Genomic DNA, 25,750 nt, shown 5'->3' on the forward strand with positions numbered 1-25,750 from the left:
TTCCAACCCTAACTATTTTATGATTCTATGCTCAGTAATGAAAGCTAGAGCTTTTAAAAAACAAGACCAAAGCTACACAGTTTGGCTCACCATAGACCCTACAGCCCTCATTAAGCTTTAAATCTCTGCAGCATTCTAAAAGGATATTATTCTGTGATCATCAGGGTTAACTATGATTAATTCAAAAGGAAGAAGGAGGAGGCAGAATTCACTTTATAGCAAAACAGAATGTGAAGCAATCAGGACAAAGATCCGATTTTTTTCTTGTAATTAATTAAGTGCCCACTGAATAAGGGTAAGACGCTTAATGTGCTTTGTTTCTTCAAAAATTTCAATGTCCAGTTCAGGAAAATGTTAGGAAGGAACCAGTTTAAACAACACATGACAATAAAATAATCTCATGTGGTCCAACTTCACAACATCCTAATTTTTGAACTCATTGCAGTTTGCATACGTGTTGCTTCTGAATTCAATTCAAGAACAGTCTACCAAAGCTAATTCAATTTCATACCCAGTTAATACAAAATTTACATATAGAAAAAAGTTAAATGTTAAAACTAAAGAGCAGAAATGGTAACATAAGCATTTAAAAAAAAACCAAACACTACTATGAAAGAATGCGTTGGGTAAGCAGGGGAACAGAAGAATATTAGTGAGTTCTTAGTCAGATGAAGTACTTCAAGAAAGAATTGAGCAGATCAGTTGTAGACAAGTGCTTCTGTAGGATACTAACAGCAACAAGTATTCTCAAAACTAAGCATGGAAAAAAATATTGCTAAACTTGTAAACGGCTTATGGGAGATAAATGGAGAGAATTGTCTTAGGGAGACTGAAGCGTGTCAAGACAGATTCAAGAACCTGAACAGGGAAAAAAATATCCGCAGTATCATTTCACAAATGAGAGGAACATTATAACTATTAATGCATCCTGTCAGAAACAAAATGCACTTACTTCAACATTAAAGAGTATTTCACAGCTGTCTTTTTAAGGTTTCTCTTCCCAAAATTTCATTTAACAGCCATTAAATTAAAGTGCCCATCTTGTTTTCCAGACAGAAATACAGACAGAATTATTTTCAGTGAAATATCAACCCCTGTTACTGAATGTAATACGTAATAGAAATCTAACAAATCAGTAGGTCACAAGAGTATACACCATATTTGTAATACATCACATTTTTATAATTAAAAATGTAGAACCATATTTCACTGAAATAAATTGAGGCATTTGTTCTTTCACCAATTATTTAGGCCCTCACTAAGCCTAAAGTCTTCTTAAGAGAACATATTTTCTTACCTCTATGTTGTTATTCATTAACCCACAGGCATCAGCAAAGTCTGGATGTTTGGTATTGATATAAGCTAACTCAATGGCCACTAGATTATGAACCTGAAATGCAAAGTGATTAAGAGTTCAAAAATTCTGTGATTAAATCTAATGCTAGTGAAGATCAATGACCTACAATCTTAGAAAGTGTAATTAAACTGTCTGTAGCAAAAGACTGTTCTTGCTGCCCCAAAGACGTTAAAGTTCTGATACAAAAGGCAAGAAGGGAATTCATTCATTCATCACAATACATTCAGACCTTCAGATGATGTTTGGATGTTACATCAGTTTAACTTGTTTGCTTCATCAAGCTAACCCCTCTCCAGCAATAAACAGAACAATTTATAGCAATTTAATAAGCTTTATAGTAATGAAGTGAGCTAACTATTCAACCTTCAGCCACAAGCCACATAACATTTGACCCCGTGAGAGATGGCTCAATATGGGGGATAATGAGCATAGGAAATTTTTTCTGCTTTTCACATCAAACACAGTCAATAAATGAAACACTTTGTTTCATCCCTAACAAGCAGCCTAAAGCAGACTTCTATATAAAAACATATTTATTCAAACTCAGAAGTTGAAGTTTTAGTTTTCACTAGCTAAAAGGCATTATAAGAGAAAAAAAGTAATCAACATTTTGTGTTGATTTATCTCCTAAGCACACAGAGTAAGGACTATAAATTAATTTTCACCATTGCATCCTGAACTCTACAGTAAATGCGCAGCTTCTGTTACAAGGCAGGGAAATATACCTACATCAGAAAGACTAGGAGATGTTAAATCCAAGTTTTAATAGCATTCTTCTTGGCAAATTGAAACATAAGAGGCTTCCCTCCATCCCCCTTAGTTTTTTTATGTATCTAACTTTTAATATAGAGGAAATTTCAAACCATGCAGATATTAAATATCTAGCTATTCAACAAATATAAGATTTCTTTAATGACTTGGGCTCCTGACATTACAGAGCAAACAGAAGCATGAAGAAAGATTCCACAAAACACACACTTTTTCCAGCAAAGTTCTGGTAGATGGCAAATTACCATTTCATTTGTGACAGGGAGCCTTCTACGCAGAAGACAGGTCACTACTTCAACTATGGCATCGTGCAACTTAGGAAACCTCAATAATTCCTAAAAAACAAAACAAAAATTTAGTGATGAAGCTTCCAGAATTTTTTAGGGAAGTGGGGAGAAAAAAAGCCCAACACTTACAACATCATTCTATCCATGTTTTTTTACCTGTGTACTGTAATTACTACAATGCTGGATAATCCTCTGCATTTCTTCATGAACTAGCTCCACACAGCGCAAGCTAGGTTCTTCTAAACGTTTGATTTGCCTTTTTACCAGCAATTCAAATGAGACTTCAGGAACAAACAAGGCAGGACGGGGACCCTAGTTCATAAGGAGGGAAAAAGCTTGAAATTTCTACGTAGTAATAGCTGATGAAGCCCAGAATAAATCACATCATGGTGCTTGCACCCAAAAGAACACTCAAAAAAAGGTCTTAAGTATAAAATATGTTACAAGTATAATTAAATATAAAAGCTATAAAATAGTTATTACCTTTAAGGCAAACTCTGTATTAAATAATGATTAGCCAGCATCCTTATAGAATCTTGAAGCTTTCTACCTGCTAATGTCATTCTTTCACATTTGTGGATCCAAGTTTAAATGAACTTATTAATCAATAAAGGCAAAGACATCCTCTTCCTAAGTTTGAAAGTCCTGGGCATATAATTCTTACCACAAGATAGGTGGGTTTTCTGTTAAGTATAATCATAATACTGTTTCAATGATTTACAGTGTTTGGGATAATTTAATTTATGATCATACAGACCAATGCTTAGCTATAAGTAAAACATTTTTAACCTGAAATTTCCTTTTTTTTTTTTTTTAATCTAATGAGCTTTAGAAACACAAAGATATGTCACATAAGACATTTCTTATATTACTAAATGCTGTTTTACATTTTACATTTACAGAAGGATAAAAGCATGTACACAGATCACTGCTGCAGAGTACCAAACGCACTCTAAATTTAGAATAATTACTGACCATGCAGAAACATGTCTGTCCACACCTAAAAGGACACAGTACAAAAGCAGGCATAAGTGTTTGACATCCTAAGTCAATGTTTAAGGTGTGAACATTCTATATACTACAGAATTTAAAAGTGAACATACTCCATTAATTCTTACCAACACCAATTCCCATATTCACAAGACATCAAACCTGTCACATGAACACTCAACCATTGAAGAGCTGTGTCCTTACACAGAATTAAAAGATATGAACTTGTCCTAGCCCATACATCTCCACCTGAATCTTCATAATTAACAAAATTACTTAATCCAAAATAATTGAGGCAGTCTTACATCACCATTTCTGTAACATATAATAGCTTCAGTATCAGGTTGCCAAAGCTGGCCATGAGCTTTCAGCCTGTAAGAGTAAGCATTTGCCTTAAACTTAATCCACCTCAGATAATGGCTGCAAATTTTGATATGGTAATTTTTCCACTTAAAGTATCAATAAGCAGGATTCAGCCTCTTCATATTAACTCATTCAGCTGAAATAGCTAATTCATCGGACTGAAGAAGCATGAATTTGTTGAAACCTTATCTTCAAAGCCAAGGTATAGCAACAACACTTAGAAATACAGAAGAACACTCACAGTGGCATTTCTAATGGCAGTCAGAATATCAATTGTGTTAAGGCCACCCAGTGGGTCAACAGATTCTAAAGTTCTTCCAAAAGTCTCATGAAAAATGTAACAGATTCTTGCTCCACCACATCTGAAATAATAAAATAACAACTGAAGTAGCAAACAACAAAAAAGTTCTCATTGCAAACAGTTTGGAATCAAACTTTTTTGAGTATGTTATGTTCTAGTATAGTAATATTGCCAATGAAAGCCATCAAGAGCCACTGCATCCATCTAATTGCTCAATCAGTATTCTAGAAAACCACTGGTACTTACAGCTCTGAAGTCTCTATGTACTTTGCTGTTCCTTCAATAGTGTTACAATATTCTGTGGCAAATTTGGTAATAAGCTGCAATAAAGTGGCACTTTTGTCTTCAACAGGCTCCCCATAGCTGTTTAGTAGAGACTGGTACTGAGCAGCTAAAACATTGATTCTGGTTTTCAGTTCTGGCAAGCAATCTCTGATATGATGCATCAACAGCCTAAAAATGGAAAACAGTCCCTCATTAAATGGGAGAAAAAATTTCAGCTTTATAATCTCTATTAAAAGAGAGAAAAGACAGAATATAATCACAAAAGGAAAACACTTACTCCAGAAAATCACAGTAAATTCAGAAATCAAGTTTTCCTTAATGTATCACTGTACAGCACCAAAAGAGAAAGGAAACAATATTTCTAACACACCAATATAGTAGAGTATCTTTAAAAGCATTTATTTTACTTTATGTAATATGTAATACCTGTTCAGTGTTCTAGCAAGATACTTGGTTCCATTTCGATTGGCTAGGGAAGGATACTTCTTTTGAAGAAAACCATACTCATCACGAATGGAATCAGCTACACTCTTCTTATTGTTAATATCCAACTGACTCCTTAAGTTAAAAGGGAGAGTTACACACTAGTTAATAGATGCAAAGTAAAAATAATTTACACTTTTGCTTGTCTAAGCAGGACATCTAACAACTGCTTTTTGCTCTCCACACATAACTCATCTCCCTGAGATAAAGGATTTTATTTGTTGTTCCATGCACCTGTACACAGACTAAGCAAGGCTTTTATTAAAACTACATAAAGCTAATGCAAAAAAATAAAGTGAACATTATGATAGCTATACATATATTGGGCTGCATCAAAAGAAATGTGACCAGCAGGTCAAAGGAAGTGATCCTACCCTCTACTCTGCTCTCATGAGAAGTTGGGGCTGTTCAGCCTGAAGGAGAGAAGGCTGCATGAAGACGCCATATCTGAAGGGGGCCTACAAGGATGCTGGAGAGGGACTCTTCATTAAGGACTGCTGTGATAAGGTAAGGGGGAATGGGTTTAAACTTAAAACAGGGGAAGCTCAGGTTAGATATAAGGAAGAAGTTCTTTACTGTGAGGGTGGTGAGATACTGAACAGTTTGCCCAAAGAGGTGGTAAGTGCTCCATCCCTAGCAATGTTCAAGGCCAGGTTGGACAGAGTCTTGGGTGACATGGTTTAGTGTGAGGTGTCCCTTCCCATGGTACGGGGGGTGGAACTAGATGATCTTAAGGTCCTTCCCAGCCCTAACTATTCTATGATTCTATATGCAGCTAGCACTAATATACACAAGATCTGTAGTGGATCACTGCTAATGTGAACAGCTGACCACAAGGATCCCTCAAGCTAAAAAAAAAAAAAAAAAAAGTGGGAAGAAGTGGTGACACTACAGTTCTTTTATAAGCAGCATCCCTACTCCTTTCTATATTAGCTGCTGGCTGAACAGAATAAGGACAGACAGGATTTTGATAAGCAGGCAACAAACTTCTTGCTTGCCTGTTCTTAAGTGTATTTCAATATCAAGTAATCTTATTCTTAAAACCATATTCACGGTTAAAAAAGGCTGAAAGCATCACTTCATATTAACACAATCTAAAAAATAACATCAATGTGCCAGACCAACCTGTTCACTACTCCAATGATTCCAAGCTTGACTGGAATCACTCTTCCCATGAGCACATCCATAGCATCAGTGCCAGCATCCATGAGGTCCAACTTTGTAATAACAGCAAGGGTTCTTCGACCTACGAAAAGGAAAACTCCAATGTTTTGTCTTGATCAGGGTAGATAAAATTCGTCATTCAAAAAGCTCTTTCGCTGCATGAAGTTTAATACTGGAAACCGGCAGAGACTGGTTTGAACACGTGGTATTTGTCTCTGGAGCTCCTTTATTAACAGGTGTACAAGAAAGTATTTATCCAGTACTACTCCCCTCTCACATACCTGCTAAAGAAAAAAGTTTAGGCACCATGCAGTTTGAAATTACAGTCATTACTGACTATAACGAACTTTTTTGCATACTACATGAGGTTAGAGGTGTTACGAAGAACTTGTGGAGAAGACTAAGTAAGGCAAGCAGGGGATTCAAGTGTTCTAGCATGTACATAGGACCAGACACAATGGCAATCTGTTTGGAACTGTATTTGAAATACAATTACCCACTGGAGAAGCTGCTAAAGGAGAGAACAGGCCCACTTCCAGCACAGTGCATCATATACATAGGCTCAAAGCTCCAAGAGACCAAACTGGAATCTCCAAGAGACCAAATCTCCAAGAGATCAAATGGATTCCATTCTGTGGAATCCATCCACTGAAGAAGCTTTAGGAGATTTAATTTTGCTAATGAAACATATTTTATTGAATATGTGACTGAATGTTTTCTATATTAAAACTAAGCTTCATACTGGACACTATGGAGGAAAATGCTACCTGAATACACTAAACAGGTAACTACTGCACATCTAGACAGAGGTTAACATGGACAGAGGATTTGTCTGGGACCTCGATATTTCCTAGGCTTTGGGGTCTGAAAAAAATAGGGCAAGAACATTTTCTTTAAAATGTAACACACTTTTAGGGTGTAAAAATAAACCATTACCTCAAGAAAATCAGTAGGTTATTGGGTCCTGAAACTTTCAGATGAATACAAGTCGGAAAGTCTACCTACTTTAGTAGTTCAGGTTCTCACTTCATACCATTATTCCAACAGAACCTGCAACATGAGCTGCCACTCCAGACCTTTACAGTTTAGAATTTTGGGAAGTGATCCAGAAGTCACAGCTGATCATTTTTACAGGGGTATATTAATTCTTAGTAAAAGTCATTAACAGCTAGACAAGTCAATTACTAGTTGCGGGATGGCCTATTCTCTCTACTAAAAGAAAGAACCTTGGACACTAAAGCATGAATTCATCCTAACAGACCACTGTAAATTACTAAAAAAAAAACCAAAAAAAACCCAAAAAACCAAACAACCAACCAAACATATCTCAAACCTCCCAACACTCTGTAATGCCATTTTACTGCTCTGGAAACAGAAGGGGCTCCTATGACTACTAAAATAGTTATCTGGCCTATGACTACTAAAATAGTTGTTTGTAAGCCAGAAATCCATCTGATATTTATTCATTGTAGCATTCTCCAAGTTGCAGAGAATTCAGCAGGAAATCCCTAGGCAAATGAAATAATTGCATTTTCTAGGAAAGGCAATGACATTTATTTTGCTTACTATTTTCTGCTCAAACAACTTCAGTTTTAGGACTTAATTGAAAAAAGAAGTTCAATTACAGGATCCAGTTTTTCTTACTGCTTACCATCTGGATCTACCTCCCGTGCAATTTTAAGTGCTTCTGAAGTGGCCATGTCTGTGTTAGCAGCTGTGACTGCCAGAATAATTGAATTTGGGTTGCTGATGAATTGAAGGATTAGCTCTCTTATTTGAAGTTCAATATCCTTAGGCTGATCACCAACAGGTACCTAAGAGGAGAAAAAAAAAACACAACAAAACCAATGCAGAACTGTTCAAAATTGTATATTTATGCCTGTGAGAGACCACTCATTGAAAATTCATATCCTATACCATGAATTTTCCAGCCCTTTCCTTCCCCTTTCACAAACAGACACAAAAGAAAAGAAAGATCTTGAAAGGTATACAAATCAAAACCACCCTTAAAGAAATAAGAATAAATTCAAATTATTTTATACTGTTGTTAAGAATTTATTAACCTACTTATCATTAAGAACCACCAAGAGCCACCTGCACAACTGGCAGAGTAGAATGTACACGTGCACAGGCAAGGCAAGAAGTCATCTTGTCATCTTCATGCCACAGATTACTTAGTCTAAAACCTGCATAAACATGACCTGAACATTTCCTCTAGTTATCCTTACTTTACACAACTTCTTACACAAACTATACATAGCAAGTTATGCAAAAGCAATAGGGAAAACATTTTCAAACTTGTCAGCTACCCACCTGTATCTGCAGGTGCAACTTTGAAACTTCCAGTGCTACCTCTTCTACTAAAACAACATGCAGTATGCACAATGCTCCCAATCCCTCAGCTGTATATAGGAAGAGGAAGAACTTAAGCAAATCTACCTTTTACAACAGCAAAGAGCACCAGAAACCCAAATCTTACACCAGAAGATGGAGACATCTCAAATTTATATAAACAACTACTTAACCTGAGGAAAACAATAATACAGAGTAATGCCAAAGTATGAACATAGACTCTTTGTTTCAAAATACACTGTTCACAGTGAACCAAAAGAGAAGCATTCTGCACCTTACCTTTGTCATTCCAGGTAAATCCACAAGAGTCAGATTTACAACATTAGATGAAAAAATCTTAAGATGAATAGGTTCAGGACTGATCCCCTAGAAATATAATAGTAAAATTTGATCACTGTACTGGATTGTGTAAATGCACCATTCAGAAAGCCAAAAACTGTTGTTTCATACCAGAATTCTTTCATCATACACATTACAACTATATGGTGAGGAAAAAGACAGCTACATCTGCACAATTCCTTCATCTCTGAAAGCAGCCCTATTTTCCTCCTCAGTATAATGCATAAACACTTACCACATTTCAGTGATTATACAGATATTCAAGAATAGAATACTCAATTTTCTAATTACATGTAAAGCCATATATATGGAAAATGAAAGCAAGTTTAACTCAAAGGTTCATTTTTGCATTATTATTAAGGAAGCTCTGAAGTAAAGCAACAGCAATTCTTTGCGTTTTCTTTTAGTTGAAGTCATTTACCTCACAAACTCAGTGAGAAAAAAAAATAAAATCTCAAGCAGCAATACCATGTTCTTCATTCGAATAGTTCAATGATTTTCACTTCCAGCTGCCAAAACTGTTAAAGGTTTAAGCAGCAAGAGAATCTATAGCAAGACAGACAGTGCAACATTTACCTTATTATTTCCTGAAATCCTCTCTGTTTCATTTTCTATTTCCTGACGAATTTCATCAAAATCTGTATAGATCTAAGTATGGAAGAAAAAGATTTTTTAAGAATCAAAGACAGCATCCACTTACCCAATTGCAAAATAATGTTCTCTTCTCCAAGAGACACTCTGTAACTCAGTACACAAGAGGTGATAAAAAATGACTATTAGACACTAAACTAATGCTAACAGCAGTACAGTGCTAAAAATTACAGGATTTGTAATTTTGGTATTTAATATCTTAATACTGTGAGATGCAGTTAATACCACTGATGTCAGACAACGTATAAAATAGTTTTCACTTAAAGAGAATTTCAAGCACTTAATTCCACGTCAAATCTAGTTGTAATCCTCTGCATTTAATAAAAAACACAGAGATAAGAGAGGTTCAGGATACAAGAGCATGAAGAACAAGGGCAGTTTCATTTCAATTTTTTTCCACTCTTGCCAAAACTATTCTTGCACCAATCCAAAATATGTTATCATACAGGTACCCTTGCACAGGTTGCATTCCTCTCTAAATTTCCTTCAATTACTAGTACTCTCTAGAAGGTAAGGAAATCATTTTAGAGTAATAAACAAATTCATCTGCCAACAAAAAGATTAATTTCTTGGAGTAAAGATTTAAGCTTTGACTCTCTTACTGAAGTCCTAGGTCATCTCACCTGTTTCTCCCCTCCCCCCCCCCCTCCCCCCGATGCTCATTAGGCTCTTCCTTCCTTGTCACAGCTTTCTGATAAATCCCTGAAGTAGCCAATTCTTCAAAGGAATGAAATGACTTGTGATTATGTACTTCCTTGTCTTTACAATGTCCTTTCTAATTTTGTCAACACACAAAAAAGAAAAAAAACCTAACAAAATAGCACAAAAAGGATTAAGATAAGTTAACTTGGCAGAATCAATGACCCTCACTACAGACAACCATTAATTAGCTTTCCATCTTAAATTTAAAAGTATGTTTTCAGAAGTTTTCTACCCATAAAAAGCAAAATAGAGAACCTTCAATATTCTAGCATATAGTATAGCAGGCAAAAGAACCTCCTTTTTGGGAAAGTCAAGAGAAAAGGTATGTAATTAAGTATATATATGATAGCATATTTATGACACTGCTACTCCATCACTGGAGTAAACGTACCTTATTTTTGGTGTGAAGAAATTTACCCCACTCTGCAGCATCTATCTCTGAAAACAAAGAATTGATACATGAGGAAGAGGAAGTAGTTCTTTCAATTTCATTTTTCCAAGACCCTGTTTGCTGAAAACTACAATATAATTTTATTTCCCAAGCAGCAAAATTAGTCTGCTTTTTACATTTATTTACATTAAATAGCTCATATATTTATGATTCTGCTTATTACTTTATGATTCTGCTGTATGATTGCATGTATTTATGATTCTCCTTATGTAAGCATTGCATCTCAATACTCTTTAATTTGCCTCTCTTCCACAAGTCCATCTTCCCAACTGTGACTGAGCCAGTCATAAGCTATCCTACCATTTTTCAGAAATGGTCTAGTCCATTAAATATCAGCTTGCAACAGAAAACAAAAGAATTATTAGCAGTAGTTAAAAAACCTGAAATAAACACTAGCTTTTAGCATCTTTTCCTTTACCATGCAAGTAAGATCTAATTACAGCTGAAAGAAAAAGTTAGAAAAACCTGTAGAATGAAAACCAAGCAAACAGAAAATACATAAGAACTCTGCATAGCAATGTAGTCTTAGGAGGACATGTCTCTTCCCAAATCTGTCAAGGACCAAACATCTTAATCTCTTGTCAGTCACCACTGATGTCCAGAATGACTTAGGGCTATTCAAAAGAAGTCCCAGAAACGGCAAAGTTTCGTCAGTTCCTGCTTGGTAGCACAGGCAGCAGTTTGAGTCACACTGTGAGATACTGACACTTCCACAACTAGGTTTTCAAGTAGTAGTGATAAATTTCTTTTGAAATTTTCAGTTTGTGGTTATTTCTCCTCTGTTCCCCAGTACACCAATCTGCTCTACAAGAACAACCTACAAGCAATGTGGCCATTTGGCAAACGCCGTTTACCTACAATCAAGTAATCTTGCAAAGCATTTTACCACTCAAGTTGAATTTCAAGATACTGATCAATAGATTTTTTTTTTTTTTAAGGATTTGGGAATTAAAAGTGCAGGAAATTCTATGAAGCAGCAACGGCAAAGAAGAAGAGCAAAAATCATCTCATTCTAATGCAACAACGTCAGAAAACTGAAAATCAACCAGATCACAAGACTCAGCAAAATAATCAATCAACACAGTAGCCAAAGTGTAAAAGTAAAAGTGTAAACAACAATAAAGTGCCATGAAATGTATGTGATTAGTGTATATAAGCATGCACTTTATGCATAGGGAGAAAAAGCAAGTGGATAAAGGCAACCTTTAGAAAGGTGTCTTGGATTTTTCCATGTAGCAGGGTCTGCAGTTAAAGAGAAACAGCATTGAATGATGTTTAAAATTTTTATCAGATTTAATGTATCATTTTATTATAGTACCAGACTGTATTACAAAGATCACAAATGCATGCAGACAGATGTTCATGCTATTCTACTATTGATGAGAATGTGTAGCATATTAACAATATGCACAGAAATAAGATCTTAACTAAAACACTGATAAATTATGCATATTATTCAGATACTCTATACAACAAAGTTTACTTGATGATAACATTATTATTGCTGTTAATCTAATTCCAACAGCTCACAGTATTTTTATCAGATTACAAGAAACAGCACCATTAGGTTCTGCAAAGCTGAACTTCTTTGGTGAAGTACGTTTCTCATCATTTATTCATGGCAAGAACAAAAAAAAAGTTCCTTATTCTTTTTGTCACTGGAAGTAACAGTACTGTACAGGAAAGAAACCTGAGGTTTTGCATTAATCTTTCTAATGCTCAGCTAAAAAAAAAAAACAAAACAGTATTATGGCAGTTCTGAGACAGATTTGAGAAGAGACAGCATTAGCTAACACCCTTCTCAACTTGTAATTTTCTGAAATTATTTATGGAAATCCCATTACCAAAAAAAAATTCTAAACTTTTTAATTGAAAGGTTGATGAGTTTACAACTCTTTTAGTGTTATGGCAGTACAGAACCATGGTAGTGCCAGAATCAAAACAAATGGGTGAAGTCATTTTTGGCACGTGCCTGTTTGGCACAAAATGCAAGTAACACAACAACAATCAATTTATCAGTTTGGAAAACCTAGGACATCTGGGTAGTTACTTTAATATCCTGCTAAGGTCAGTAAGTTAAAATTTTATCATCAATGGAAAATTGCTGACTTAGATGGACTGAGTCCATTAAGGAAAAAAAAAATTTAAAAAACATACTATTTCTATCCTTTCTGTTCTGCATGCACCTGAGATATGAAGAAACCATTGTCAGGAATCAGCTTTTGCTTGTCTTTGTTGGTAAATAGGCAAAATTGCATACCAGCCTCCAAAGTAAGTGCAAAATGAAAGGGCTCATTAATTCCAAGTTATTAAACAGGTTTGGTTTAGTTTACTTATAGTTCAGAGAAAATAAAGCAAAATGCACATACGGGAATAAACTACAGTATCTTCAAGATTGCATTGCTCACCCCTTTTAAAAATTAAATGTAATAAAGACAGGCATAAAGTCAGGAAGAGATACAGAAAGATATTACATTTGAAAGATAAGGACCAAACACTGCTGTTATGTCCCTCAGAGGCAGATTGTATCCTCCTAGGACATACTGGGGTTTAGTCTTAAATTACTGCCCTAGAGGGCAGGGGGTCCCAAGACTGTTGGTTGATATTCAAGTATCACCTACTACAAGCTCAGGAGTGTTGCATCCCAACTAGAAGGAAGTGCAGCAGGAGGGCTGGGAGACCTCCTTGGATGGAAAAGGAGCTGCTGAGGAAACTTAGAGGGGGAAAAAAGAGGCTTATAAAAGGTGGAAGCAAGGACAGCTGGCTGGGAAGAATACAGGGATGTTGTCCAGGAAGCTAAGGACCAGGTTAGGAGAGCTAAGGCCGAGTCAGAATTAAACTTGGCTAGAGATGTGAAAGATAGCAGGAAGAGATTCTATAGGTACACAGCGAATAAAAGACAGACTAGGGACAATGTGGGCTCCCTCCGGAAGCTATCAGGAGAACTGGCTACCCTGGATTTGGAGAAGGCTGAGGTTTTTAATGACTTCTTTGCCTCGGTCTTCACTGGCAAAGGCTCTGACCACACCACCCAAGTCTTGGAAGGTAGACACAGGGAATGTGAAAATGAAGACTTTGGGCCCACTGTAGGAGAGGATCTGGTTCGGGACCATCTTAAGAACCTGAACATACACAAATCCATGGGACCTGATGAAATCCATCCACAGGTCCTGAAGGAGCTAGCAAATGAAGCTGCTAAGCCGCTGCCCATCATATCTGAAAAATCATGGCAGTCAGGTGAAGTTCCTGACGACTGGAAAAAGGGAAATATAACCCCCATTTTCAAGAAGGGGAAATTGGATGACCTGGGGAATTGCAGACCAGTCAGTCTCACCTCTGTGCCTGGCAAAATCTTGCAGCAGATTCTCCTGGAAGGCATGCTAAGGCACATGAAAAACAAAAAGATGCTTGGTGACAGCCAGCATGGCTTCACTAAGGGGAAATCCTGCCTGACCAATTTGGTGGCCGCCTACGATGGGGCTACAGAACTGATGGACAGGGGTGGAGCAGTTGATGTCATCTACCTGGACTTGTGCAAAGCATTCAACACTGTCCCACACGACATCCTTGTCTCTAAATTGGAGAGGCACCAATTTGATAGGTGGACCACTTGGTGGATAAAGAACTGGCTGGATGGCCGCACGCGAGTTGTGGTCAGTGGCTCAGTGTCCAGCTGGAGACCAGTAACAAGTGGTGTCCCTCAGGGGTTGGTGTTGGGACTGGTCTTGTTCAACATCTTCGTCGCTGACATGGACAGTGGGATTGGGTGCGCCCTCAGCAAGTTTGCCGATGACACCAAGCTGTGTGGTTCGGTTGATACGCTGGAGGGAAGGAATGCCATCCAGAGGGACCTTGACATGCTTGTGAGGTGGGCTGATGCCAACCTCATGAAGTTCTATTCTACCGGGTTTGTGGTGGTATTGGAATGTGCAGCTAGGTACTAGGCTTAGTTCTATGTATAAAGAAATGCTTTGGTTTAGTATAATCTATAAGCTTTTTAAAAAATGTATATAAAAATTAACCAGAAGCACTGCATTTTAATTTGCTAATACCTATGGATCAAAGGAGACTCAACATTTTATAAGCTTTAATAAGCCACATGTTTTCTTTGCTATAGGTAACACAAGAGAAGAGTGAAACCATAATAGATGGCTTAGTCTTAACCTCAGTGTCAGTGCACATTGAGAGGGGAAAAAAAAGTAAAAAAAAAAGTGAAGGAATAAATGCAGTCTCCTGAAGTGTACACAACAAGAAAAAAGAATCTCATCTGGTCCAAGTATAAGCTTTAACAAATATCACTTCATACACTGCGGAAACTCTTGCCCCATGCTTCTGAGGAAACCTATACAGTAACCCCTTTAGTATTTGAGAAAAATTACCCAGTAGCTTGAATATAATGCAAAAGAGTTTTTAGGAAAGGAGGAAGGATTTGCATTACTCCAATTGCAAGAATGTGCAAGGCAAGGAGAAAATATTTTAAATAAGGTACACTGAAAAACCCAACGTTCTGGTTTACATGTAGAATTTTTTTTTTTTTTTTAATCACTGTAGTTTCACTGGTATATCAATCTTCCACGCATTATGTTACTTTCTTTAAGGCAAAACTTCAGTTGAATTATTCACCTGTTACATTCAAGAGTCAATGCCAGACTAAAGTGTGCAGAAATGACATTGTGGTCATTATAAAATTAAGTATTACAGATTATAAGAAGTTATTAAAACAGTGGCTATTAAAAACAAACAGATACTGCCTTTCAAAAAACCATCTCCTGAATAAAGCAACAGTCCCTTTGCCTTTCTGGCTTTTTATATCTTTGAGTGAGACCTAAAAACCTTATAGAATCAAGGAATAGTTCAGGTTGGAAAGGATCTTAAAAGATCATCTAGGTCCAACCCCCCTGCCATGGGCAGGGACACCTCACGCTAAACCAGTCCGCTCAAGGCCTTCAACACTGCCAGGGAGGGGGGCAGACACAGCTTCTCTGGGCAACCTGTGCCAGATTATGTATTTTTCTCAAGACTGCCTTCACCAAATTCTTACTCCTATAGCTCCTATACTGGAATGCACCTTTAAGAAGCTCAAATACTGTACAGTGCTAACTTTAGTTACCTATGTAGCACTTCTCCCTAAACCAGTGGAAATGTTCTTTACACACAATGAGAGCACAAAGCTGTTCAGAGTCATAGAGGATTTCTTGCAGAATGGGAATGAGAACTTTCCAAATACTAAAAAGAACAAAATCAACAGAGCATGAAGAATCTTAGCTGTTTTCCTAGCATTCTAGTTCCCATATCGTCACACCTCTTGGACACAGCAGACTACCATCTAAACTCTTGTCCCCCTACCCCATCTCCCCCAGCACCTCATCTCTTCCTAGCTCTCTTTCTCTAAACAGACACACACACACATATAATTATCCAACTTGTGAAAAAAACATGCACATCTTCCAATCCCTTCTGTATGCTGCACCATTTTTTCTATCCTTGATGCTAACTAGATGGCAAGCTCTTGAGTGAAAGCTCTTCTCCTGCTGTGCTTCTATAAAGCTAAGTACAGTGAAGCTCTCATTGTTTGGGAGCTAGGCACAAGAGACTCCTCTTTGACGTAGACAGCAAAAAGATGACAAAGCAGTGTTGATTTATCAAGAAACAGATCTCTGTTAACTATTCCTGTGTTCCATATCAATTCTATCTGTTCAGTTTTGAACAACTTTTAGCTTCCCTTCTTGGAACAAAAAAAGAAAAGAACCTATCAACATTTACTAATGGACCATTCATATGTTCCCTGCTCTTTTCCATTTCCTAACAAATAGATAAGCTACCACAATAGATCTTAGCTACAATACCAATTTAATAATTCATGAGACCAGAAACATCACTTGCAATCTGATAAGACACCACCATACTGTGGTAACACCACAAACACACCATGTGCTGAATCACTAGAGACTAACAATAAACAGCAAAAGCACAATGAGAACATTTCCTTCATACCATACCACATACATCTCAGTCTGAACTATCATATTAGGAAAACACAGCATTTCATATTTAATATTTTCTATCTTGATTTCTTACAGTGACCACCCCAAAAGGGTATCACACAGCTCATCACTGACTTTAAAGATCATATCTCCTGTTCCTCAATGCTGCATGTTAGAAAAACATAAGTTAATTCAGATGTTTGGCTGCAATTCCTGCTCAAGTGTCATATTAAAAACCAGGAAGCTTTCTGGAAGCAAACACTCAGGTAACATTTAAGCTTGTAACAACCACAGACAAGTACTATTTTTTCATGGACTTATTCAGACATAATACTAGTACATACCTAGAGCAAGCATTACAATGGAAAAAGGGTGACAAATCACAAAACAGAAATTACAAAATAGAGGCAGTTGCAAAAGAACTATCTGTGAGTACAGACAGTCCATTGCCAGCACATTCAGAAAACAGTGTCCAAGACTAGATACTCTCTAGTCCAATATTCAATTTGTAAAGAAAACCCTCATGCAGAGAAAAACTTTTTCTGCAAGACCATGGATTTCCCTCCAAGAAATCCTAAACGCATTCAACCCTACCTCAACATGCACCTCATACCACAATTATGATCTGTAGCAGTATAGTGACTTAAGCATAGCCCAAATAAGGGGTTGCCACCTTTTTTCTTTCAAAGCTACCTGATCCCATGTCTGATCTATACATATGCTAAACCATTTAGACTGTGATTTACTTGGATTTTGGAGGCAGAAGAGAGAAATTTCAAATGCAACTGGTAAGTCACAAAGGTTTGTCTGTTCTTAGCAAACAAGCCCACATCTCTCTCAAAGAAACATCAAGAAATTGTAACATGCACATATTAGAAATTGATCCCCCCCAAAAAAAAAAATCTAAATGGGCTTCAAATATTAGGTTAAATTATTTTATTAATTTATTATGCAATAATATTGTTATTTTAGATTTAAAATCTGAAACACCAGATCAAATGCAACCCACAAGAGAAAGGCTCTCTCTCAACTCAGAATGCTTTAATTACAAAGCTAACTTTTATACCTGTGAAGTTATAGAACAAAATCATGCTTTACTGAACAACTCAGAACCAAAGCATTCTGAAAAGTACTGGAAACTGCACACTGCACAATGCAAGTAACGTAAATCCACATTTAAAGAGATCAAATGTGTTATTTCTAAAAGGCTGCCCAGAGACTTTCTGAATTCACCACCCTTGGATGCTTTCAAGACCCAACTGGATAAAGCCCCAAGTAAACTTGCCTTGAGTTCAGAGTTAGCCCTTTTTTGAGAAGTAGGTTGGACTACAGACCTCCTGAGATCATTTCCAACATGAGTTTTCCTACAGTTTTTCACAATCCAGCACACCCTGGATTAAACACTAGGAGTTTTTTGTTATAAACCCAAATTGTGTTCTCTGATTGTTGCAAGGATGGAAACGAGCTTTAAACTGCACAATATTAGCAACTGTTCTTCAGAAACCGAAGGCTATAAATATTACTGCCAGAATGAAGACCTCAGGCCCACTGTAGGGGAGGATTGGGTCTGAGATCATCTTAGGAACCTGAATGAGCACAAGTCCATAGGATATGATGAAATCCATTTGTGGGTCTTGAAGGAGCTGGCGAATGAAGCTCCTAAGCCACTGTCCATCATATTTTAAACACCATGGCAGTCAGATGAAGTCCCCAGTGACTGGAAAAAGGGAAACATAATGCCCATTTTCAAGAAGGGGGAAATGGAAGACTCGGGAAACTACAGACCAGTCAATCTCACTTCTCTGCCTGACAGGATCATGGAGAAGATTCTCCTAGGACTCATGCTAAGACACATGAAAAACAGTAAGGTGGTTGGTGACTGCAAGCATGGCTTCACTAAGGGCAAATCATGCCTTACCAATTTGGTGGTCTTCTACGGTGGGGCTACAGAACACAAGGATAGGGGCAAAGCAGTTAACATTGCCTACCTGGACTTGTACAAAGTATTTGACACAGTTCCACATGACATCCTTGTCTCTAAATTGGAGAGAAATAAATCTGACAGATGAACCACCAGGTGGATAATGAATTGGCTAGATGGCAGCACACAGAGTTGCTGTCAACAGTTCAATGTCCAGCTGGAGACCAGTAACAAATGTTCTTGCGTGTCGGGACAACAGCCTGTTCAATATCTTTATTGGCAACATGGACATTGGGATGCCGATGGCACTAAGATATGTGGTTCAGTTGATCTGCTGGAGGGAAGAGATGGGATGAAGAGGGACTGTGACATGCTTGAGAGGTGGGTCAGTGCCAACCTCATGAAGTTCAACAATGTAAAGTGCAAGGTCCTTCACCTGGGTTGGAGCAATCCCAGGCACAGCTACAGGTTGGGCAGAGAAGAGATTCAGAGCAGCCCTGTGGGGTACTGGTTGATGAGAAACTGAACATGAGCTGGCAGTGTGCACCTGCAGCCCAGAAAGCCAACCATATCCTGGGCTGCATCAAAAGGAGTGTGACCAGGTGGTGATCCTGCCCCTGTGCTCTGCTCTCCTGAGACCCCACTTGGAATACTGTGTGCAGTTCTGGTGTCCTCAACGTAAGAAGGACATGGAGCTGTTGGAACAAGTCCAGAGGAGGGCCACGAAGATGATAAGGGGGCTGGAGCACCTCCCATATGCAGACAGGCTGAGAAAATTTGGGTTGTTCAGCCTGGAGAAGAGAAGCTACATCGAAACCTCAGCAGCCTTCCACTATATGAAGGGGGCCTACAAGGATGCTGGAGGACGGACTCTTAATTAGGGACTGTAGCAATAGGACAAGGGGTAACAGGTTAAAACTTAAACAGGGGAAGTTCAGGTTAGATGTAAGGAACTTCCCTACTGTGAAGGTGGTGAGGCACTGGAACAAGGTTGCCCAAAGAAGTGGTAAATGCTCCATCCCTGGCAGTGTCCAAGGCCAAGACAGACCCTTGGGTGACATGGTCTAGTGTAAGGTGTCCCTGCTCATGGCAGGGGGGTTGGAACTAAATGATCTTAAGGTCCTTTCCAATCCTAACTATTCTGTCATTCTATGATTACACTAAAGGAAATACTGTAAAGAACTACTGATACCTTGACTTACTATCACTAAAAATACATTGAAAAAAATTTGGAATATAATGAGAATAATTACAGCCCCAAGTTTACCACGCCATCAAAAGCCTGTGCACTTTTTACCGCCTACATGAAAAAGCTAAGATTTATCTTACAATCACAAGGTGGCTATGACTCCACTGCTCTTTCATATCATCAAGTGCACTAGTTTGTAAAGAATGAGTATTTAAACTCCCAAAGGACACATGAGATTACTTTCTTGATCTGCTAGAGATAAGTTTCAAAGTAAACCGCTTCAGAAAATTTTGTGTGTAGTTCTTCATGTGCTTGGAATCTCAGTGCAGCTCAGTGAGGTAGCATCTGTACACTACAGAATATGCCCATTAAAATTTGTTTGCTTCTACTACGTCTGTTTTCCTTTCTTCTTCTTCCACCTCTGTTCAGACATTATGTAGTTCCTAACCTCCTTTTAAGAAGTCACATACTCATCTTCTCAAGGAAAAACCTTATACAGCAAAAGAGAAGGGGAAGAAAAACACATACAAGGAAATCATGTTCTCTACACAGTAGACAATCATAATCATAACTGAAATGCTTTCTTTGGTACATGTTTATCAAGTGTTTCCTAAGAATAGAAAAACTTAAAACATTAAAGATATTTTTAATATCCAGATTTTGACTTCTAAATGACATTTCTAAATGGACAGAACAGATGTGACAAGAGTCATTTTTTTTAACTGATTTTCCAGTCAAATGAACAAGAAAGATTCAAAGTCTTTTTCCTACAAGGCAAAACACACTCTTGGATCACACTTACCATTTTCATCTCCAGCTGTTTTCCGACCATCCTCTGGGGAAACATGCACCAGCTGCAGAATAAGGGGTCTCCGGGTGACAACTCCAGTACCTCGTGGGAGCAGATCCCTCCCCACAAGACTTTCCAACACAGAACTCTTTCCACTGCTCTGAAAATTGGAATACAGCTACATGATTTTCTTAAATATCAAAATGCTCTAATATTTTAGTTTTAGCTTGCTTTCACCACCCCTGCAAACAGCGGTCCACAGTCCTCTGCTATACAGTGCCTGAAAAAGTGTCTGACAGACTTGCTGTATACAACAGCGGTATCACACTGCATAGGCACTGAAGGACAAAAGTCAGCTACAAACCAGTAACTGTCTAAACACCATTGGGATACTTAAAAAGCCATGGGTCACTTAGAAGCCATGCAGACACATATATTTTCTATCTCTTATGACTAAATTAAACATATAATAGGCTTCAGAAAAAAGTAATATCCTATTGAACATTTTCTACCCCAAATATTAATCTCTACAGAAACACTTCTGGAAAATAAAAAATTATTTTTCTTACTAATGCTCAGAAAGGAATTCTGTGTCTTCTACTACATCACTTGCAGTAACACTTCACTCTGTAGACTAAGAAATTTAACTTTCTGTTAGTACTAACATGGACTGGCCATATTAATACTAAACAGGAGCATTATACAAAAACATATTAACTATGTACACTTGAGTATATTAAGCTATTACAATTTTACATTCCTTTCAGTTTGCTTTTTCTAGTATGTCTTAACCAGCTTCCTAAGTGCTGATATGCTATAAACATTGTTTTACACTGTCTCTCCAATTTTGTGTACATAGAAGTACTTACAACTAAATTGACTGCAAATAACTGTCTACATAATAAGAAACTGTAAGAAGTTATGAAATACCTAAAAAGCTGTGAAATTACAAATATACTTTGAGAGTCTTGAATTTAAAATGTTCTTCTGTAGAATTTTTATATAAAATGCAGAATTGGACTACATGGTCCAATAAGAAGCTGCGAACATACAGGTTTTAAACATGATTCAAGACTACTACCACGATAAAACTACCCATAAGCAAACAGCAGACCCAGATATGTCAACCTAGTACTTTGAAAGTCTGACCAATAAGGTTTTGTCTTCTTAACAGAACTGTATTCATGTTTTAGTTTCCTTCAGCTGGATAGTCAGCATGGGCATGCCATGAGAAAACCTGCTCTGACAATCATTGCCATCAGATAGGAAATGTTTCTGTAATAAGGCTGCTACCAACAATTCTCCTAAAAACTCCAACGAAACAAAAATCCCAACAGATGCTTCTGACAGCTCAAATGTGCATTACTGCTCTACAACCTCAATTCAGCTTTTCAGTTCTGAAAGAAGATTCGAGCCTTCAAGTAAATCATAAAATGTGTACATAATGTAGCATACCATAAAAAGCAGTGTTAAATATCTTTTAAATATCATACATTTAATGACATTATAGGTGACTTTTCTAAAAATGAAAAATAGATCAGTAGAAATGAAGCAACACAGCACTATCAAACAGCACATATCTAACAGTGTCATAAGAGAAAATGGAAACATGAGAGGATCAGAACCTATTAAAATAGGACTTAAATGCATAAGCAGAAAACAAATATTAAAATACAAGGTCAAACCCCTAGAAATCTTGAACAACAGCAAATGAAAATCTTCTTCTAACACTTCATTGTGTAACTATGCTTTATGGCACAGAATGTCATTTGTCCCAAGAGGTGACTAACAAACCAATGCAGACTGTGTATATTTTTCAAAGCAAATCTAAGTCAAATTTGACAGCAGTGATATCAACTATTTAGAGTACGCAGGGAAGACAGGGTCACAAGAAACAGAAATACAGCCTTATGAAGATTTTTTGCTTCAAAAGACTCTCTTAGAGAGTAATTAACAATTTTCTTATTCACCTGATCTTCTCCAATGAACTTGGGGTGCCTTCCATGCAAGGAGTTTATGACAGGATATTGGGCACTGAAATCTTACCTAAAACTCACTGAAGAACAATCTGGCCAAAGCACAAACTAGCTCTGGAATACTGCCTGCAAGAACTGCCATTGTAGCAAACTTCTCAAGAATTACTAATATTACAGAATGTGAAAAGACATTTATTTCAGAGTGACAAACAACAAACCATTTCTTAACAAACTTTGTAATTTAAAACACATGGAATGCCTATATAGAAACATGAGACATGATAAGAGTTCATCAGTGGCACTGGGAGATTAAAAAAAAAAGCAAATCCACCAGAGTTTCACTTATTAAAAATACTTTTAACATCTCTTGAGCCAGGTTTCTTACTCATGGGTAGAACAGTCTCAAAGGGCTGGAAGTGAGACTCAGAGGAAGTGGCTTCTCCTGAGCATATAATTCAAGTAAAGAAGGGTTAGTACTAAATAGCTGAAGTCCTCACCAAAAACCTCAACAAGACAGGAAACCAAAATCCATGGCACCAGGTGTTGCACACTACTGCTCATTGTTTCATCCTTCCAAAAGAGTAGTATTGAAGGAAGCTGAGATGGGCACACACCAAACTATGTATAGAACTGAAAAGCTATGTCTTACACCATTCTCACATTTATCTTTGGATATAGAAGGAACAATATAAATACTTTGCAAATATGAAGTCATGCATTAGATGAGACACTACAGAACTCCACATATCAGGAAATTTGTTTCAAATTGCATTATGTTCCCTGTTAAAGCAATCTGTTCTTGGAACATAATACACTACCTAATGACACACTCCTTAACCTGAGCCCCATACACATCCATTACCAAGAACTGTCTGGAAAGCGCTAAGGAATGCAACAGACACAAAGCTTGTATTTTTTCTGCCAGTAAGAAGCGAAGTATATGGGTCTGTCCAGAATATAAATTCAGTTCAGCCAGTCATTCATGCAGCAAATTTAGACAGACTAGTACTGATGACCAGAGGTACCACAGAATTTTTAGGAATAAATCTGCAGCAGCATCACACTTGTTTTGTCATCTTTTCTCATCAGAATGGCTTATCACGATTTTACCCACAGACTGAAATCCATAAACTCTTTCCACAACGGGTGCAGAAAACTTCTTATGGCAGGTCAGCCTGGACACTAACACTTGACCCTTATTTGTCCAGCTTCATTAACAGCAAAATATGTTACTTTAAAAACACTTCAGAGTTGTTGACAAGCCAAATGGAAGAGAGTTTGTACTGAAAATACTATGAAGTAACACTATGAAGAACCCCTCCCATCTGTCCCAAACATTTACTTAATTGGCTTTCTTACTCTTTTTCCAAGCCTTCATTAGCATTCCTAATTTTAGAAGACCTGCACCCCATGCCCAACAGCATGCAAAGATGCCTTCTTCATATCCAAGAGAACCCTGACCCAATCCACTTCCATTATTCATAGTTACCTTCTACTTTGAGCCCCATCTGTAAGTACAAGGGCATAGAAGACCCTAGTGGTGAAGATCAAGGCAAAAAAAAAAAAAAAAAGGACCACATGCCTCAGCCTTGTCCGTATTCACTGTCACTAAATCAGTCATCACATCACAGCAAGCCCATATTTTCCTCATTATTCTTTTCAACTTCCAGCACCACATTTGTAGTTATTCTTGTTGCCTTTGATGTCCCTTACCAGTTTCAACTCTAGTGGAACGTTAGCCTTAATAGCATCTTTGCATGTGTGCAGCCCATGTTTTTATATCCTTCAGCAGCTTGTCCTCACTTCTGTCTCCTGCACAAGTCTTCTGTGTTGGTGCTCAGTGATGAGTTCCCTCCATAATGCTCTCCTTGCATTTTCCTGAGCATCTGTGTGGGCTACTGTTTTGTGCTCCAGTGAGATTATCCCTAAAGGCATGTCATATCTCTTCAGCTCCACTGTCCCGTAATTTACTGTATTCCACTACTTAGCTCAGTAAATAAGCCAGTCTGCTCTTATTCTTAAGAAGTCCATGCAGCAAGAAGGCATAAATAGAAGGCTCACCTGGATTCTTACTGATGCACAAGAATCATGAGATTTTTTACAGTCCTTTGGTCAGATTGTTGATCGTTGCATATTTCAAGTATTACCAAAATTATAAGGGACTTATATTGGCTGCAACAAATTCCAAGTCATCTTACAACAATCTGCTGACTTCCCTCTATCTTTAGACTTCTTAACCATTTTGTGGAGCCAATGTAAAATAAATCATCTGTGGAAAAAAACCTTTATAAAGAAATCTGTCCAATAAACTACTGGTGAACGTCCAGTGAGAAAACTGGTTAAAAGGGGTGTAAACTTTGTTTCTTGCTTTTGATAGGACAAACTGATAATTATTTTATTATCTGATCAAATAGGAAAAACTGAAAAGAACTCCTACAACACAATACAGATGTACTCAGGAGAGCAGAAGAAAATAAAGAGGCAGTGTTATCAGTATTCCCTACGTCTTTTTCAGTGGCACAACAATAACAAACCTTTAATAATGACAGTAAGGAATTGTGAAGTAGGAGGAATTTCTCAGTGAGACATAGTAATCCCTGAAAAATTCGCTTAAGAAAAGCAATGCACCTACTTTGACAACCAAGGCAGAATGGTTGCAATTTTGCAGTTTCTGTCATATAAGAATCGTAAAAGTCCTGCTGGCTAGATCATGCTCTTAGCAATACATACATACACAGTTTACTAAATTTTAATTCTTTTATTGGAAAATATAAGTTAATGCATTTTTGCTGGGATCTCCTCAGAAATATTAGCCAGATAGGTGCTTTGAAAAGAAGTTCTCTGCAGTAACTATCCTGGAAGAATTCAACATGCTAGAACTAAAGAGCAGCTAATTTTATGGTTTTTCTCTTTCCAGGTTTTGCAAACATGAATTATTCTGAAATAAAAAGCACACATGCAATTCCAGAGCAGTTCCACAAGGGAACTGCTTTGTTTGGAATAGCGATTGTGGAAAAATTTTCCTATGTGAACTATGTGAACCACGCTAGGCTGGTTCTAAACAGCCAACAAATCTGAAAATGTATTTACTAATCAGAAGAGAATTTTGAAGTTACATGCAGGCAAAATGAATTATTGTAATGCATTCTTTGAAACAAAATTATACTCCTAGAAAGATGCAGAAGAGGCCGATTCCAAGTTGAGAAAGCAGTGGAACCGGCATGCCAGCTTTCGCAAAATACATTTTCTCCATGAAGGACCTTGACTGGATCAGAAGACTGCTGCTTTCGCAGGCCATTCCCCATGCACTGGAATAGAGAGCTTCCCTGAAAGAGTGAGGAAGAAACTTGAAGCCACAGGAACTCCTTCCACAAAAGACAGCTTATGTACAAGCAGT

The 25,750-nt window shown here is 37.5% G+C and overlaps 1 protein-coding gene across 5 annotated transcripts in view; it reads right to left on the bottom strand.

Moving 5' to 3' along the window:
- The window catches only part of DNM1L (dynamin 1 like), a 43,377-nt gene that overhangs the window by 12,206 nt on the left and 5,421 nt on the right, over window positions 1-25,750 (bottom strand). For 2 of the 5 annotated variants that reach the window (XM_061372018.1, XM_061372016.1), the window contains exons 2-14: window positions 20,390-20,537; window positions 11,697-11,735; window positions 10,434-10,480; window positions 9,266-9,337; window positions 8,630-8,716; window positions 7,650-7,812; window positions 5,960-6,080; window positions 4,778-4,909; window positions 4,313-4,519; window positions 4,007-4,127; window positions 2,569-2,724; window positions 2,371-2,460; window positions 1,298-1,390 (exon numbers count right to left, since the gene is read on the bottom strand). In XM_061372018.1, coding sequence (XP_061228002.1) covers window positions 1,298-1,390; window positions 2,371-2,460; window positions 2,569-2,724; window positions 4,007-4,127; window positions 4,313-4,519; window positions 4,778-4,909; window positions 5,960-6,080; window positions 7,650-7,812; window positions 8,630-8,716; window positions 9,266-9,337; window positions 10,434-10,480; window positions 11,697-11,735; window positions 20,390-20,537 — 1,476 coding nt within the window. The remainder of the gene's footprint in view (window positions 1-1,297; window positions 1,391-2,370; window positions 2,461-2,568; window positions 2,725-4,006; window positions 4,128-4,312; window positions 4,520-4,777; window positions 4,910-5,959; window positions 6,081-7,649; window positions 7,813-8,629; window positions 8,717-9,265; window positions 9,338-10,433; window positions 10,481-11,696; window positions 11,736-20,389; window positions 20,538-25,750) is intronic. The other 3 variants (XM_061372019.1, XM_061372017.1, XM_061372022.1) reach the window with 2 other exon arrangements.

The sequence above is a fragment of the Neopsephotus bourkii genome, unplaced genomic scaffold, assembly GCF_033783945.1.
Source record: "Neopsephotus bourkii isolate Nb327-2 ecotype Australia unplaced genomic scaffold, CSIRO-AGI_Nbou_v1 NB_1589, whole genome shotgun sequence".
NCBI lineage: Eukaryota > Metazoa > Chordata > Aves > Psittaciformes > Psittacidae > Neopsephotus > Neopsephotus bourkii.